The sequence below is a fragment of the Eretmochelys imbricata genome, chromosome 15, assembly GCF_965152235.1.
Source record: "Eretmochelys imbricata isolate rEreImb1 chromosome 15, rEreImb1.hap1, whole genome shotgun sequence".
NCBI lineage: Eukaryota > Metazoa > Chordata > Testudines > Cheloniidae > Eretmochelys > Eretmochelys imbricata.
In genome coordinates this window covers 11,115,990-11,132,894 of record NC_135586.1, presented here as the reverse complement: position 1 = coordinate 11,132,894, position 16,905 = coordinate 11,115,990, and the positions used below count along the sequence as shown (strand labels likewise).

General features: G+C 43.2%; 1 protein-coding gene across 4 annotated transcripts in view; it reads left to right on the top strand.

Annotated features, from left to right (window-relative positions):
- Positions 1 to 16,905, top strand: part of SPPL3 (signal peptide peptidase like 3) — a 143,978-nt gene that overhangs the window by 90,654 nt on the left and 36,419 nt on the right. For all 4 annotated transcript variants that reach the window (XR_013348050.1, XM_077834939.1, XM_077834937.1 and 1 more), the window contains one exon: positions 11,345 to 11,433. Coding sequence is in view for 3 of the 4 variants with exons in the window: in XM_077834939.1 (XP_077691065.1) it covers positions 11,345 to 11,433 (89 nt within the window). In the remaining variant the exon portion in view is untranslated. The remainder of the gene's footprint in view (positions 1 to 11,344; positions 11,434 to 16,905) is intronic.

The window sequence follows — 16,905 nt, the reverse complement described above, 5'->3', positions numbered from 1 at the left end:
CCTTTGGAATCCTACCAAAAGTTAAATTTACCCAGCATGCGAGTTTGTTTGCTGTGGTACTTTGCATTTAGTTTCTCAGTATAACTTGTTCCCCAGTGGAGAACTGAATTTTTTTCCAGAGGATGTTTATTGACCACTTCTCAGTTTTGATTTTGTTAATAATTCTACAGCGTAGAATAAGGGCAAATTATAAAATGGCATTAGATAATTCTGCCTTTAACTGGTCAATAGCTGTGCTGATATCTTGTGATGCCTACCAGTAAGCAAATGGTGTCATGTCATATTAGCTGAAAGCACCTTCCTACTTAATGTCCGTTGCCTATTCAATTCACAGGTGTTCCATGTACTCTTAAAATTTTAATGTTTTAAAATATTTTCTCCAACTTTGTGTAGAAAATAACTTTGTGTCCACATCTGCCTCCTTGTGTGCCCCTCCACCTCAATTTTCTTCCTTCATTTTTAACTCCCAGTCCTATTCCCGGCTGCTAGCTCTTTTCTTAAATTACAAAATGGTGCTTATTGACCTCACTATTAAAAGGCTGCTAGGAGGATCTCAACTAAGCTATAGCATGTTAAAGAAGAGAATTTTGATTTTTGAGAAAATTGCCATTTGAGTTTGTTCAGCTGATTCTTCAATGATTTGAAGCGATTCCTGGAAGCACTTAAATGGTAGGAGTATTGTGAGCCTGTTCTTGCAATATATATATGGGGGAGACATCAGGGAAGCAAAAATGGGAGCATAGAGGAAAAGGGAGGTAGAGTGTATGTCAAGGAGGGTACTTCAAAAGTGGGGTGGAGAGAACTTTTTTTTAAAAAAAAAAAAAAGGCTGAAAACAACATTAAGTTACAAAGAAAAGACCATTCTTTTCAGTTTTGTTTAAATTTTGTTTAAATTTCTTGGAGCAACAATATTTTAAAAACATTGTATAAACTACCCGTAGGTACTCATTCATGAGCCAAATTTTTTTGGTAAAAAAGTGAAGCATTAAAGAGCGGGGGTCAGCTTATCAACTGGTCTACACCAAAATTTGACGATTTTAAGCTCTATTGAATTGAATATCTAATACATTGTTGTTTTGTTTACCTGGAGCGTTCTCAAGCATGGAGCCCTTCAGTTCACAGTGGCTGCGGTTCGCTGTTCCCAGCCAATGGGAGCCACGGGAAGTTGTGGCCAGTTTTTGCCATTTTTGCCTGCCATCTTGGAGGGTTTGGCTTATAAACAAACAGGCTAATGGACGAGTATATACCATAGTTTCTCTCTAATATTGAACATAGCTATGTGGTAATCTTAGCAAGACACTTCAGTGCATGCCTGCTTCTGTAATGTCACCTCTGTTCAGGTGACTGATACCCTGCCTTCAGCCTCATGCTTTGCACCACAGGTGTTAAAATACCGCACTGTGCCACAACTTGACATAATTTTATAGATGGCCCACTATCGTGGATGGAAAGCAAGTTTTAGAAAGGAAAAACACAATGTAACTGCAACACCATATCCGTCTCTGAAAATCTTATGTAAAAAAAATTCTATGCAGAAACAGAGGTTTATTATGACTTTAACTTACCCCTATGATACATATTGTATTTTTGATAACTAGCTAGTAGTTAAATTCATAAGGCTTACAGGAGTATAGAATTAAAGTCTAGGACAAACTTTTCCATGCTTTGCTTGAGCCTAAAGGTGAGTTGAACAAAATCTGTTCAGGTGCTCTTGAGTAATCAAAGCAGAGGAAACAAAATATTTTTAAAACTCGAAAACCTTTTTTTTTCCCTATGTGGTTAACTTCAGACTTCACATTTGTCTGTATCTCACTGAGTAACAGTTGACACATGTGCAAAGTTTTAAAATGCACAATTTCCTGCAACACTAAGGAATTGTTTTAAAATGGCATAGCTGTGTACTACAACAGGTAGATATTTGTGTGTACTAAATGTTAGCGTTTAATACCTGCAGAGTTGTACAAAAAATTAACAGGGTATGTTTGTCCTAATCTGTTTGGGAAATATTGAAATTAATCCTTTGTTTCTAATGGAGCTGAAGTAACAAAATTTGTTGTTTGTGCACCAGGATCACTGATGACAGCTCAGCTTGGAGAATAGTTTAATGCTTATACTGTTGGAAAAATAAAGCTCTGTGTAAATGCTTTGTATTTGTTAGATAATGTTAGTTGAATGCTTATACTGTTGGAAAAATAAAGCTCTGTATAAATGCTTTTGTATTTGTTGGATAGTGTTGCTGCAGAATCAATCTAGAACTCACAGTGCTTTTTGTGGTTCTCACAATAATGGCTTTTTGAATAAAATAAGTCAGCAACTAAGTTGTGATTAACACAGTATATCAAAATGCGAGAGAGTCATTGCAGATTTAATTAGTGTTACCTCTATGTGGAACTAGATTGGATTTTCTTCTAGGGTTTATTGCTGACCACAACAGGCCCTTAATTGAAGTTCCACTTTTTCAAGGAATTTGGCCAAAAAATGGTAAATGTAAGTTGGTAGATTTCAGCTAAGGCACTAGAGTAACTACATTTTTGAAAAAAAGAGCAACCATAACAATGACAAATATTTATGTGGGTTACGGCTGATCTGGATCCATGAAGATATGTTGTCAGGTCCTATCAGTAAAACTGAATAGTATTAATTTGTGGGAATTGTTTAAAAATTTCCCTGTGTTCATGTTTGTTACATATACATCTAACAGGTTTCAGAGTAGCAGCCGTGTTAGTCTGTATGTGCAAAAAGAAAAGGAGTACTTGTGGCACCTTAGAGACTAACCAATTTATTTGAGCATAAGCTTTCGTGAGCTACAGCTCACTTCATCGGATGCATACTGTGGAAAGTGTAGAAGATCTTTTTATAAACACAAAGCATGAAAAAATATTTCCTCCCACCCCACTCTCCTGCTGGTAATAGCTTATCTAAAGTGATCACTCTCCTTACAATGTGTATGATAATCAAGTTGGGCCATTTCCAGCACAAATCCAGGTTTTCTCACCCCCCCCACCCCCAACACACACAAACCCACTCTCCTGCTGGTAATAGCTTATCTAAAGTGACCACTCTCCTCACTTTAGATAAGCTATTACCAGCAGGAGAGTGGGTTTGTGGGTGGGGGGGGTGAGAAAATCAAGTTGGGCCGTTTCCAGCACAAATCCAGGTTTTCTCACCCCCCCCCCCAACACACACAAACCCACTCTCCTGCTGGTAATAGCTTATCTAAAGTGAGGAGGGTGGTCACTTTAGATAAGATATTACCAGCAGGAGAATGGGTTTGTGTGTTGGGGGTCGGGGGGGTGAGAACCTGGATTTGTGCTGGAAATGGCCCAACTTGTTTATCATACACATTGTAAGGAGAGTGATCACTTTAGATAAGCTATTACCAGCAGGAGAGTGGGGTGGGAGGAGGTATTTTTTCATGCTTTGTGTTTATAAAAAGATCTTCTACACTTTCCACAGTATGCATCCGATGAAGTGAGCTGTAGCTCACGAAAGCTTATGCTCAAATAAATTGGTTAGTCTCTAAGGTGCCACAAGTACTCCTTTTCTTTTTGCGAATACAGACTAACACGGCTGTTACTCTGAAACCTGTCAAACGCAAAAGTTAAGGTTACGGTTAAAGAAAAACAAGCAAAAAAATCTGTGTGGAAATAGTGTTATGATATCCAAAAGAACTTCAACTCTTTCTTCATATTCCCCTCACTTTGTACACTTCTGTGTAAAGTAGATAAATGTCTGATAGGTATCACAACTGACATTTTAAACCTTGGATACCTTGCCAGTTCAGACAGGAACTTGACCGGCTGACTACATGTTAGACGGTGTGTGCTTTGGGGACTCACTTGGGTCTATAGACATTTAAAACTATTTCCAAAATGGTTTCAACAACACAGTATAATTAGCTTAACTGAAAGGTATACAAGGTTTAAGAAATAAGCGAGAGGGAGCCCAATAATTTTGGATGCTAAAGGATTTGTTAGATGTAAAATTTTTGATGTCTTGAATGATGATCGTATAGGAGGAAGATAGGATTTCAGTCATGCAGGTCTTTGTATATATGGAAGTATAATACCTAATATTGATTCATTTAGTCTCTCAGACTCTGAAGCAGATAAGTATTATCCCATCTTGTATATGAAACTGACGCACCAGAGATTTTTTTTTTCTTTTTCCCAGGTCATACAGGGAGTCTGTAGCAGAGCCAGGAATAGAACTGTGGCATCAGGCCACTCACTTTTGTGCCTCAGTCAGAAGACCAACCTTGTGTTTGTTGTGATAGGGAGGATGCTATTGCTCTCTCATCAAAGGAGGATAGACTGGAGACTGGTCTTGGGTTAAAGATGACACATCCATAGTCAATGAGAGCGATGTGTGCAGTTGTATGTCTAGCATGTGGCTCATAGTCATAGCTAATATTAAAATGATGTGTGTTATGGTGGAGCAGTAACAAGATCATAGTTAAAATTGCATCAGGATTCATAACTCTATAATAAAGTAAGGACATAAATGGCCATACTGAATGAGACCAATGGTCCACTGGCTGGTGCAAGATGTGCCAGAAGGAATGAACAGAACAAGGCAGTTTGAATGATCCATCCGGTTTTCCAGTCCCAACTTCTGGCAATTAGAGGTTTAGGGACACCTAGAATATGGGTTGTGTCCATGACCATCTTGGCTAATGGCCATTGTTGGACCTATCCTTCATCAACTTATCTAGATCTTTTTTGAACCCAGTTATACTTTTGGCTTTCACAACATCCCCTGGCAATGAGTTCCACAGGTTGATTTGTGTGTTGTGTGAAGAAGTACTTCCTTATGTTAGTTTAAAACTTTCTGCCTATTAATTTCATTTGCTAACCTCTTGGTCTTGTTTTATGTGAAAGGGTGAAAAACACTTTTTCTCCACACCATTCGTGATTTTATAGACCCCTGTCACAGTGGTGTTCAAACTTTTTTTCTGGCAACCCAGCTGAAGATAATTGTTGATGCCCATGACCCAATGGAGCTGGGGATGAGGGGTTTGCGGTGTGTGTGTGTGGGGGGTCAAGACTCTGGGCTGGGGGTGCAGGCTTTGGGGTGGGGCCAGGGATGAGGGGCCTGGGTGCAGGAGGGAGCTCCGGGTTTAGGGCGGGGCTCAGGGCTGGGGCAGGAGATTGGGGTGCAGGCTTATCTCCAGTGGCTCCCAGTCAGCAGCGCAGCCAGGGTGCAGAGGCAGGCTTCCCATTTATCCTGGCATCATGGACTGCTCTGCGCCCCGGAAGCGGCCAGCAGCAGGTCTGGCTCAGTAGCATAGCTGGGGGGGAGTGGCCATTCTCCCACCAAGCAGAAGTGGTGCCTTTTTAATTTTTACTCACCCGGCAGCGCTCCGGGTCTTCGGCGGCTGGTCAGGCGGCGCTCTGGGTCCTTCACTTGCTCCAGGCTTTGGTGGCATTTCGGTGTCAGGGGGTCCTTCAGTGCTGCCGAAGACCGGAGCGAGTGAAGGACCTGATGCCAAAGACCCGGAGCGCCGCTGGGTGAGTACAAGCGGGTGGCATCTTTTTTTATCTCCACTCCCCGTTTTCTCCACCTGGCTACGCCATTGGTCCGGCTCCTAGGTGGAGGCTCGCAAACCTCTCTGCATGGCTCTCACCTGCAAACACCACCTTCCCCCCTCCCAGCTCCCATTGGCTGGGAACCGGCCAATGGGAGTGTGGAGCCGGTGCTCGGGGCAGGGGCAGTGCGCGGAGCCCTGTGGCTCCCCTGCCTAGGAGCCGGACCTGCTGCTGGCTAATTCCGGGGCACAGCACTACTAGTTTTTACTGGGCGGCCGCCAGGGTCCCTCAGTGCTGAGCAAGGCAACCTCTAGTGCCTTGCATTCTGCGACACAGTACTGTGTTGTGACTCAAAGTTTGAAAACCAGTGCTCTATCATATCCCCTCTTAGTCATCCCTTTTCCAACCTGAACGGTCCCAGTCTTATTTTAATTTCTCCAGTTCCATATTCCTCATAATTTTTGTCTTCCCTTCTGTATACCTTTTGCAATTCTAATATATCTTTTTTGAGATGGGGCGACCACAACAGCACACGGTATTCATGATGTGGGCATCCTATTTGTTTATATAGTGGCATTATGATATTTTCTCATCTTCCGTTTTCAAATGGTTCCTAACATTATTCACTTTTTTTTTGGACTGCTACTGCACTTTGACAGATGTTTTTAGAGAACTATCCACAATGAATCATAGAATCATAGAATATCTGGGTTGGAAGGGACCTCAGGAAGTCATCTAGTCCAACCCCCTGCTCAAAGCAGGACCAATCCCCAACTAAATCATCGCAGCCAGCGCTTTGTCAAACCTGACCTTAAAAACTTCAAAGGAAGGAGGGGAGGGATAGCTCAGTGGTTTGAGCTTTGGCCTGCTAAGCCCAGGGTTGTGAGTTCAATCCTTGAGGGGACCATTTAGGGATCTGGGGCAAAAATTGGGGATTGGTCCTGCTTTGAGCAGGGGGTTGGACTAGATGACCTCCTGAGGTCCCTTCCAACCCTCATATCCTATGAAGGAGATTCCACCACCTCTCTAGGTAACGCATTCCAGTGCTTCACCACCCTCATGAAAGTTTTCCTATTGTCTAACCTAAACCTACCCCACTGCAACTTGAGACCATTACTCCTTGTTCTGTCATCTGTTACCACTGAGAACAGTCTAGATCCATCCTCTTTGGAACCCCCTTTCAGGTAGTTGAAAGCAGCTATCAAATCTCCCCTCATTCTTCTCTTCTGCAGACTAAATAATCCCAGTTCCTTCAGCCTCTCCTCATAAGTCATGTGTTCCAGTCCCCTAATCCTTTTTGTTGCCCTCCGCTGGACGTCTTCCAATTTTTCCACATCCTTCTTATAGTGCGGGCCCCAAAACTGGACACAGTACTCCAGATGAGGCCTCCCCAATGTCGAATCGAGGGGAACGATCACATCCCTCAATCTGCTGGCAGTGCCCCTACTTATACATCCCAAAATGCCATTGGCCTTCTTGGCAACAAGGGCACACTGTTGACTCGGATCCAGCTTCTTGTCCACTGTAACCCCTAGGTCCTTTTCTGCAGAACTGCTGCCTAGCCATTTGGTCCCTAGTCTGTAGCGGTGCATGGGATTCTTCCGTCCTAAGTGCAGGACTCTGCAGTTGTCCTTGTTGAACCTGATCAGATTTCTTTTGGCCCAATCCTCTAATTTGTCTAGGGCCCTCTGTATCCTATCCCTACCCTCCAGCGTATCTACCTCTCCTCCCAGTTTAGTGTCATCTGCAAACTTGCTGAGGGTGCAATCCACACCATCCTCCAGATCATTTATGAAGTTATTGAACAAAACCGGCCCGAGGACTGACCCTTGGGACACTCCACTTGATACCGGCTGCCACTAGACATGGAGCTGTTGATCACTACCCTCTGAGCCCGACAATCTAGCCACCTTTTTATCCACCTTATAGTGCATTCATCCAGCCCATACTTCTTTAACTTGCTGGCAGGAATACTGTGAGAGACCGTGTCAAAAGCTTTGCTAAAGTCAAGGAACAACACGTCCACCACTTTCCCCTCATCTACAGAGCCAGTTATCTCCTCATAGGAGGCAATTAGATTAGTCAGGCATGACTTGCCCTTGGTGAATCCATGCTGACTGTTCCTGATCACTTTCCTCTCCTCTAAGTGCTTCAGAATTGATTCCTTGAGGACCTGCTCCATGATTTTTCCAGGGACTGAGGTGAGGCTGACTGTCCTGTAGTTCCCAGGATGCTCCTTCTTCCCTTTTTTAAAGATGGGCACTACGTTAGCCTTTTTCCAGTTGTCTGGGACTTCCCGATCACCATGAGTTTTCAAAGATAATGGCCAATGGCTCTGCAATCACATCCGCCAACCTCTTTAGCACTCTCGGATGCAGCGCATCCGGTCCCATGAACTTGTGCTCGTTCAGCTTTTCTAAATAGTCCCGAACCACTTCTTTCTCCACAGAGGGCTGGTCACCTCCTCCCCATGCTGTGCTACCCAGTGCAGTAGTCTGGGAGCTGACCTTTTTTGTGAAGACAGAGGCAGAAAAAGCATTGAGTACATTAGTTTTTCCCACATCCTCTGTCACTAGGTTGCCTCCCTCATTCAGTAAGGGGCCCACACTTTCCTTGACTTTCTTCTTGTTGCTAACATACCTGAAGAAACCCTTCTTGTTACCCTTAACATCTCTTGCTAGCTGCAACTCCAGGTGTGATTTGGCCTTTCTGATTTCACTCCTGCATGCCCGAGCAATATTTTTATACTCTTCCCTGGTCATTTGTCCAATCTTCCATGTCTTGTAAGCTTCTTTTTTGTGTGTTTTGACGCCAAGAGCTCTTTCTTGTGGTAACAGCTAATTTAGACCCCATCATTTTATATGTATAGTTGGGATTATGTTTTCCAATGTATATTACTTTGCATTTATCAACATTAAATTTCATCTGCCATTTTGTTGTCCAGTCATTCAGTTTTATGAGGTCACTTTGTAGCTCCTCAGTCAGCTTTGGACTTAACTGTCTTGAGGAATTTTTTATTATCTGCAAATTTTGCCACCTCACTGTTTACCTCTTTTTCCACCTGATTTATGAATATGTTGAACAGCACAGGCCCTAGTACAGTACAGATCATTGGAGAACCCTGTTTACCTCTCTCCACTGTGAAAACTGATCATTTATTCCTCTCCTGTGTTTCCTGTCTTTCAGTGAATTACAGGCAATGACTCCTTACTTTGCTTAAGACCCTTTGATGAGTGACCTTGTCAAGGTCTTTCTGAAAGTCCAGGTACACTGTATCTACTGGATCACCCTTGTCCATATGTTTGTTGACCCCTCCCCCATAGAATTCTAATAGACTGGTGATGCCTGATTTCCCTTTATAAAAGCTATGTTGACTCTTCCCCAGCATATTTTGTTCATCTGTCTGCCTGATCATTCTATTCTTTACTACAGTTTCAACCAGTTTGCCTGATTCTGAAGTTAGGTTTACTGGCCTGTAATAGTGAGGGTTGTCTCTGGAGTCTTTTTAAAAAATTGGCATTACATTAGCTATCCTCCAGTCATCTGGTGCAGTGCTGATTTAACCGATAGGTTATATACCACAGTTAGTAGTTCTGCAATTTCATATACGAGTTCCTTCAGAACTCTTTGGTGAATACCATCTGGTCCTGATGACTTTTGTTCCAAAACATCCTCTATTGACATCTCAGTCTCGGACAGTTCCTCAGAGTTGTCATCTAAAAAGAATGGCTCAGGTGTGGGAGTCTCCCTCACATCCTCTGCAGTGAGGAGTGATGCAAAGAATTAAGGTATGGCTACACTTGCAGATGTAGAGTGCTTTGAGTTAAACCAGCCTTCGTAGAGTGGAGTAGGGAAGGTGCTGCAGTCTGTCCACATTGACAGCTTCAAGCGCACTGGCGTGGCCACATTTGCAGCACTTGCAGCGGCATTGGGAGCGGTGCATTATGGGCAGCTATCCCAGCATGCAATTAACTGCAATGTGCTTTTCAAATGGGGTGGGGTGGAGTGTGACAGGGAGTGTGTTGTGTGTATGTGGGGGGAGAGAGAGAGTGGGTTTTTGGGGGGCTGAGAACATGTCAGCGTGCTGTGTTGTAAGTTCAGACAGCAGCAGACCTCCCCTGCCTCTCTCTTTCACACACAGCATTCCACAGTGATGGCTTGCCCCGCAGAAATGGAGCTTTCAAAGGGATTATCCGCATTCCTAGGTGAGTTCAAAACAATGAGAAGAGTGGCCACTTGACTTGAGGGGATTATGGAACGTTTCTGGAGGATGATCAGAGCGCAGTATTGCAACACCTTGTTCACACTGACGCAGAGCGTTTCAGCAACAAGTTTCAGAGTAACAGCCGTGTTAGTCTGTATTCGCAAAAAGAAAAGGAGTACTTGTGGCACCTTAGAGACTAACCAATTTATTTGAGCATGAGCTTTCGTGAGCTACAGTGATGAAGTGAGCTGTAGCTCACGAAAGCTCATGCTCAAATAAATTGGTTAGTCTCTAAGGTGCCACAAGTACTCCTTTTCTTTCAGCAACAAGTGTTAATCTTCTTGCCGAGGTGGAGTATCAGGAGCGCTCTAGCCATGGAGTCAGAATGCTCTACAGGCCTTGCCAGTGTGACGGGGAGTGAGCTAGGGCGCCCAAGCCTGCTTTAATGCGCTTTAACTCGCAAGTGTAGCCAAGCCCTAAGTTTAGCTTCTCCACAACCACTTGTTTTCTTGAGTGCTCCTTTAACACCTCAGTCATCCAGTGGCCCCACTGACTGATTGCTTGGCAGGCTTCCTGCTTCTGATGTGCTTAAAAATTTTTTTTGGTGTTAGTTTTTCTCTTTTGCTAGTTGTTCTACAAGTTATCTTTTGGCTTATCTAATCATACTTTTACACTTGGCTTGCCAAAGTTAATGCTCCTTTCTACTTTCCTCATAGGAGAGTTTTGACTTCCAATTTTTAAAGGATGTCTTTTTGTCTCTAACTGCCTCTTTCACTCTGTTTAGCCATCATGGCAGTTTTTAGTCCTCTTACTTTTTTTATTTGGGTTATACATATAGTCCGAGCCTCTGTTATGGTGTGTTTAAAAAGTTTCCATTCAGTTTGCAAACATTTAACTCTTGTGAGTGTTCCTTTTAACTTCAATTTGACTAGCCGCCTCATTTTTTGTGTAGTTCCCTTTTTGAAGTTAAGGATTTCTTTGGTATTTTCCGCCATACAAGGACGTTAAAATTTATTACATTATGGTCGCTATTAGTGAGTTGTTCAGCTATATTCACCTCTTTGACCAGATCCTGTCCTCCCCTTAGGACTAAATCAAGAATTGCCTCTCCTCTTGTGGGATCCAGGACTAGCTGCTCCAAGAAGCAGTCATTAATGGTGTCTAGAAATTTTATCTCTGCATCCTGTCATGAGGTGACATGTTCCCAGTCAGTATTGGGATACTTAAAATCCCCCATTATTATTGGGTTTTCTGTTTTTTTTTCCCTGAATCCTCTCTAATCTCCCTGAGTATTTCACTATCACCATCACCTCCTGGTCAGGTGGTCGGTAGTCTATTCCTACTGCTATACTCTTATTATTCAAGCATGGAATTTTGATCAATAGAGATTGTTGTAGTATTTGATTCATTTAAGATTTTTACTATATTTGACACTCTGCTTTCTTTCGCATACAGTTCCATTCCAGCCGTGCGAACTACCCTGTCATTACTATATATTTGTACCCTGGTATTACGTATCCTATTGATTATCTGTGAAATAACTATAAATCAAACAGTGAACCTCCATGGGAGTTTGAAACTTGAGTATTAAGAGTTTGCTTTGTTTCTGCAGGTCCCTTAACATGGACTTTGAGAATCAAGACAAAGAGAAAGACAGCAGCAGCTCACCTGGGTCTTTCAATGGCAACAGCACCAACAACAGTAAGTACTCTCCAACTGCTCACATTAGTCCTTTCTGTCTTCCCATCAGCCAATCTAGTATGCTGCATTCAGGAATTTATCATGGTTTGTATTCTTGCACTGTGCTGCTTGAATTCTTATGATGTAGCAAAGACATTCTGTGTAGGCCAATCTGACGTGCAGACTTATGAACTGTGAGCCCCATAGTGCTGTTATCAAACATGCCCACAGATACTAAGGATTCAAAACATTCATATATACACTATTGCATGCTTCACAGTTGTGATAGAGGTGGAAGACTTCTCTTATTTCTTTTGAACAGTTAGTATTAAAAATAGATTGTAATTAAATTATATGCTGTTCTGAGGTGATCATCACTATAAAGTACCTGAGTATGTCACAAGCACTGATGAATATACCCTCACCTTTACTTCAGACATAGGGAAATATTATTCAGTTTTACCAATAAGTAAACCTTGAGACACCAAGGTCAAATAACTTGTCCAAAGACACACAGGAAGACTGACAGAACTGAGACTACAGCCCTGATCTCTTGAATCCGAGTCCACATTTTTAAATCTGGTCTTGTTTGGCAAAGCAATAATTCTGTATTCCAACCTGAGCGTCTTTTGTTTAAATTGTTAGAGGTTGAGAGTTAATGTGCGGTGCTAACATGTCCCCTTAAAATATGGGGTTCATTCTTAAAGCAAAAAGGGGGTGAATGAATAAGAAGCTAAGTTCACATGGGCTATGGGTGCTATTTAGGATACAAGTAAGTTGCTCTGCTAAAATGGGATGGGCCCAAGCAAGATGTGCTGAATTTCTTGGCTTTATTGTTGCTCCCTGGAGCTCAAAAGAGGCTGACTTTGAGTCCCTTCGCAGCTCTTCGCAGAATGTAAAATTTTGAGCCAGTATGCTTCCAAAAAATAATTTACAGTACCCCACCTAGGCCAGATATACACATTTTAAGGGAGATTGGTAAATTAACTGTTCTGACATAGCAATTTAGTCAAAGTCTGCAGTGTATATAGCTCTGATCTTAAAAGATGTTGTTACTTTCAGGGTGGCACCCTTGTCTCCTGTTAAGCTGTTCAGTTTGGAGGAACTTACTTCACATATATTCATGTACTTGTATGTTCCCTATCAATGTAGCATCTGAGACACAGGGTTTTACCGAGTGATACTCGCTGTGTATGCTCTGACATTTGATCTGTTTTTTAATAGAGCCTCATCCTTGTTGCCAGTTTTTTCTTCTACCTGAAGAGCCTACATGTACTTTCAGTCTTGATAATGACTTCTAGTAACAGATTATGAAGTAAACAGATATTTAAAGAGTTTATCCACCTGGGGAGTCATTCTGGAATAACTATTCTTGATAAATTCATTATGTGTATATATGCTCTTATTCTGAAATAAGAGTGCCATATTCCAAATTAGTTTAATCCACTGATACTCAGGAGAGCATCAGAGACACTTTTCTTCGTAGTGCTTTGTTCTGCCACAAGAGAATAATAGGGAGCTTCTCTGTCTTGTTCGGAGCCATGTGTTTTTCTCCCAGAATAATGGTCAGATGTCTCCCTAAGTTTAGGCCTTAAACCTATTGTATTTTATGTGAACCGTGATATGGCTTTGCCTACGTTTCCTAATCCATTACAGCTCCAAGGAAGAAGTATACACTGCAGAGCTCTTAACATCTAGGAGTTTGTGAACAGAAAAACTCAGTCTCTCAGAAGCTCCCTGACCCCTTTCCTAATAGACTACAGTTGATCAGAGCACTGAGTTGATAACAAGCACTGAGAAGGCTGTTTTAGAAGCCTTGCAACATCTATGTCATAACATAAGAATGGCCATACTGGGTCAGACTAAAAGGTCCATCTAACCCAGTATCCTGTCTTCTGATAGTGGCCAATGCCAGGTGTCCCAGAGGGAATGAACAGAACAGGTAATCATCAAGTGATCCATTCCTTGTTGCCCATTCCCAGCTTCTGGCAAACAGAGGATAGGGGCACCATCTCTGCCCATCCTGGCTAATAGCCATTGATTAACCTATCCTCCATGAATTTATCTAGTTCTTTTTTGAACCCTGTTATAGTTTTGGCCTTCACAAAATCATCATCATCTTTCAACACATTATTACAAATGCTTAGTGCTTATACAAATGCTTTCCATCTTCAGGGCACTTTGTAAACATTAATTCATAGAATCATAGAATATCAGGGTTGGAAGGGACCTCAGGAGGTCATCTAGTCCAACCCCCTGCTCAAAACAGAACCAATCCCCAACTAAATCATCCCAGCCAGGGCTTTGTCAAGCCTGATCTTAAAAACTTCAAAGGAAGGAGATTCCACCACCTCCCTAGGTAACGCATTCCAGTGCTTCCCCACCCTCTTAGTGAAAAAGTTTTTCCTAATATCCAACCTAAACCTTCCCCACTGCAACTTGAGACCATTACTCCTCATTCTGTCATCTGCTACCACTGAGAACAGTCTAGATCCATCCTCTTTGGAACCCCCTTTCAGGTAGTTGAAAGCAGCTATCAAATCCCCCCTCATTCTTCTCTTCTTCAGACTAAATAATTCCAGTTTCCTCAGCCTCTCCTCATAAATCGTGTGTTCCAGTCCCCTAATCATTTTTGTTGCCCTCCACTGGACGCTTTCCAATTTTTTCATATCCTTTTTGTAGTGTGGGGCCCAAAATTGGACACAGTACTCCAGATGAGGCCTCCCCAATGTCGAATCGAGGGGAACGATCACGTCCCTCAATCTGTTGGCAATGCCCCTACTTTTGCATCCCAAAATGCCATTGGCCTTCTTGACAACAAGGGCACACTGTTGATCTATAAAAACCCTTTTAGGTGGGTTATGGTGTGTAACTATTGTAATATGGGAATTTGAAATGCACACAAATTATATTCTCTTGCCTTGAGGAAGGCAATTATTAGAGCCACAATTAGAACATGGGAATTGATAGGTCCCAACTCCTCACATCAGCATAATGTCTATTTATAGTACAATTCTGCTACCATTTTATATCATCCAAGGTAATGTCTAGATTCAGAGCAACTGGATTCTTTAATTTTTCTGTTGGACTATGCCAGCTGTTTTGAAATAACAGATCCTTGGGGTTTAAAGTAAATAATTATGTCATGTGGATGACATTACTTCTGTGGATATTATTGGTAGGCCCTACCTTATGTTGCTTTTTTTTTTGGAAAGGACACTGAAATGTTGGTGACTGAAAACTAAGTTGTTGGTTTAAGATTTCGTGTGGGCTTAATGTGTTTTGAAGCATGGAAATCTTGACTAGTGATACCATATATCTGAGTGAGCAACCTATTCAAACATATCTTCGAAAATTAAAACAATCGTTCTTGTGCTCTATGGTAGTGCTACTTAAAGTGGTGGTCCGCGGACCGATGCCGGTCCGTGAGCCATCGGCTGCCGGTCTGCGCGCACATTGGAAAAAAAAAATTGCCAGTCCCCCACATCAGGTAGCTTGAGAAGCACTGCTCTGTGGTATATGGTACATCAGCCTTAAAACCTCACCTTTAAAATCCTGTAATTCTACCTGATTCTGCATGTAGCAGTGTTTGTAAATATTTTGGGGACACAGCTATGACATTAGACTGGGTGTGCACCCATTACATTGTTTTGTCAATATTGCATTGAAGGCCAGCTTTTCATCACAAATGTTGTTTCTTTACCCAGATAGTTCTTCTTCGAGTGATGGTCCATGTTGTATTCCACTGAGGGTTATATGCATGTGTTCGGAGCCTGAGATTTTTGAAAATAGTAGTGTCCGTTAGTCCACGCATGTGCCCTTGCTCCACCTCATGATTCTGTCCAAGGCAATAAAGGGCAGGGCCCTCAGTTTCTTCTCAGCATCACATGGTCCGAGTGAAGCCTCTTCTGTTCTCTCATCTCTTGTGATTCACTTCCCTATAACACAGAAAAGACTGTTTTATTTCTGTATATAGTTGTTGTTTTTTAGTAGTTTTTTGTTTGCAGAAGTAGTTTTTAGGATTTTAAGGACTTGGGGATGCCATTTTACTGGTCATGCGTGCGCCACCCCCACCCCACCCCAGCACCTATGCCTGGGTACTGGATTATGCCAAAGATGCTGGGCTTCAAGATCTGCACCTCCAACCCTTGCTCGTTCCCCTTTACTTCATGGGGGAAGCCCACATTTCATCTAGATGCAGTATCTTCCTCTCCTTCCCAAGATGTACCCAGGAAGACTGGGCCCTCCACTTCAAGAACCACTTCATGGAGGTCAGCATGAGGCCTCAGTTGGATCCAGGCCATGGACACTCCTCCCTCCCCCCCATACATCAGCCTGAGCAGTTGAGGAGCGCACCTCCTACCAAGGAGCACCAGTCCAGTCCTGCTGGTATCAGTACCAGGGCCTAGCCGTGAGGCAAGGAAGCATACACATAACCATGGCAGTAAATCTTTCTCCAGACCCAAGAAGGATGGTCCTCCATCCAGTTCTGGCCACGAAGAAGCAGCATTTCCAAGGCTCACAAGCATGATAGGAAGCCACACTGGATGTCCGATCCAACAGTTCCATCCACTGAGCTGTAAACTTCTTCCACGTCAGCACTGCTGATGCCTTTGTTCTGAGGCAGTCCTCCATTCTGGCTCTGGTTCAGACTGTGGAGTCCATGCTGCTGACACAGGGGAAGACTCGAATCGGACCCCGAGCCTCATAAACTCTTTGCTTTGGCAAAGATGAGGTCTCCATGCCTTCAAGTGCCTTTGCCTATTAGGAGAGTAAGCTCCCATACATTAGCCTTGCCTCCTTCGGGCTGTGTCCCTCCCTGCTCCCCAATGGCTCCCATGGTTCTGCCAGTCCCGATGGCACCACCATTTGAACCGGGCCCTGACTTATCAACATCTGAGGACTCGGATGGAATGCAGCATCGGTGCCTCCCCCACCTCCCAACACACTGCTGATGTGACTATTCTAAGGTCCTGCTGACTCAATGGCAATATCTTCCCTTTGCCCAGCCATGGGGTCCTTGGTACCCTGCTCGTTGGGGACCTCCGCAGCAATCACTGGATCTGCATGGTTGGCCTTACTGGGTTTCGTGGTCACAGTATCTGCCATCAGAATCTTCCCACTCTGCTTGTGAAAAGTCTCCAATCTTGCCCCTTCAACAGTCATCAAGTAGGCATTCAGAACTGCTGTTGGAGGGTACACCACTTAGTCCAACTCTGACAGTACCACCAGAATCGAAGTGATTCCCCTCATTGTCTCCTATATCTTCGACTCCCTCTTCAGCCCTGGATGGCTGCCACCAAGTTCAAGATGATGGATGCCCTTCACATCTCACTGGCGGAAGAACAAGACAAGCAGCACCAGCTGCACGAAATCTTGCATGCCTCAGTACCAGCCATAGTGGCTCTAGCAATCAAAGATGGTGTTCTTCAACCAGCACCTATTGTATGGCACACTCCAGGTACCTGCCCACCCACCCCCAAGGGGGCAAAG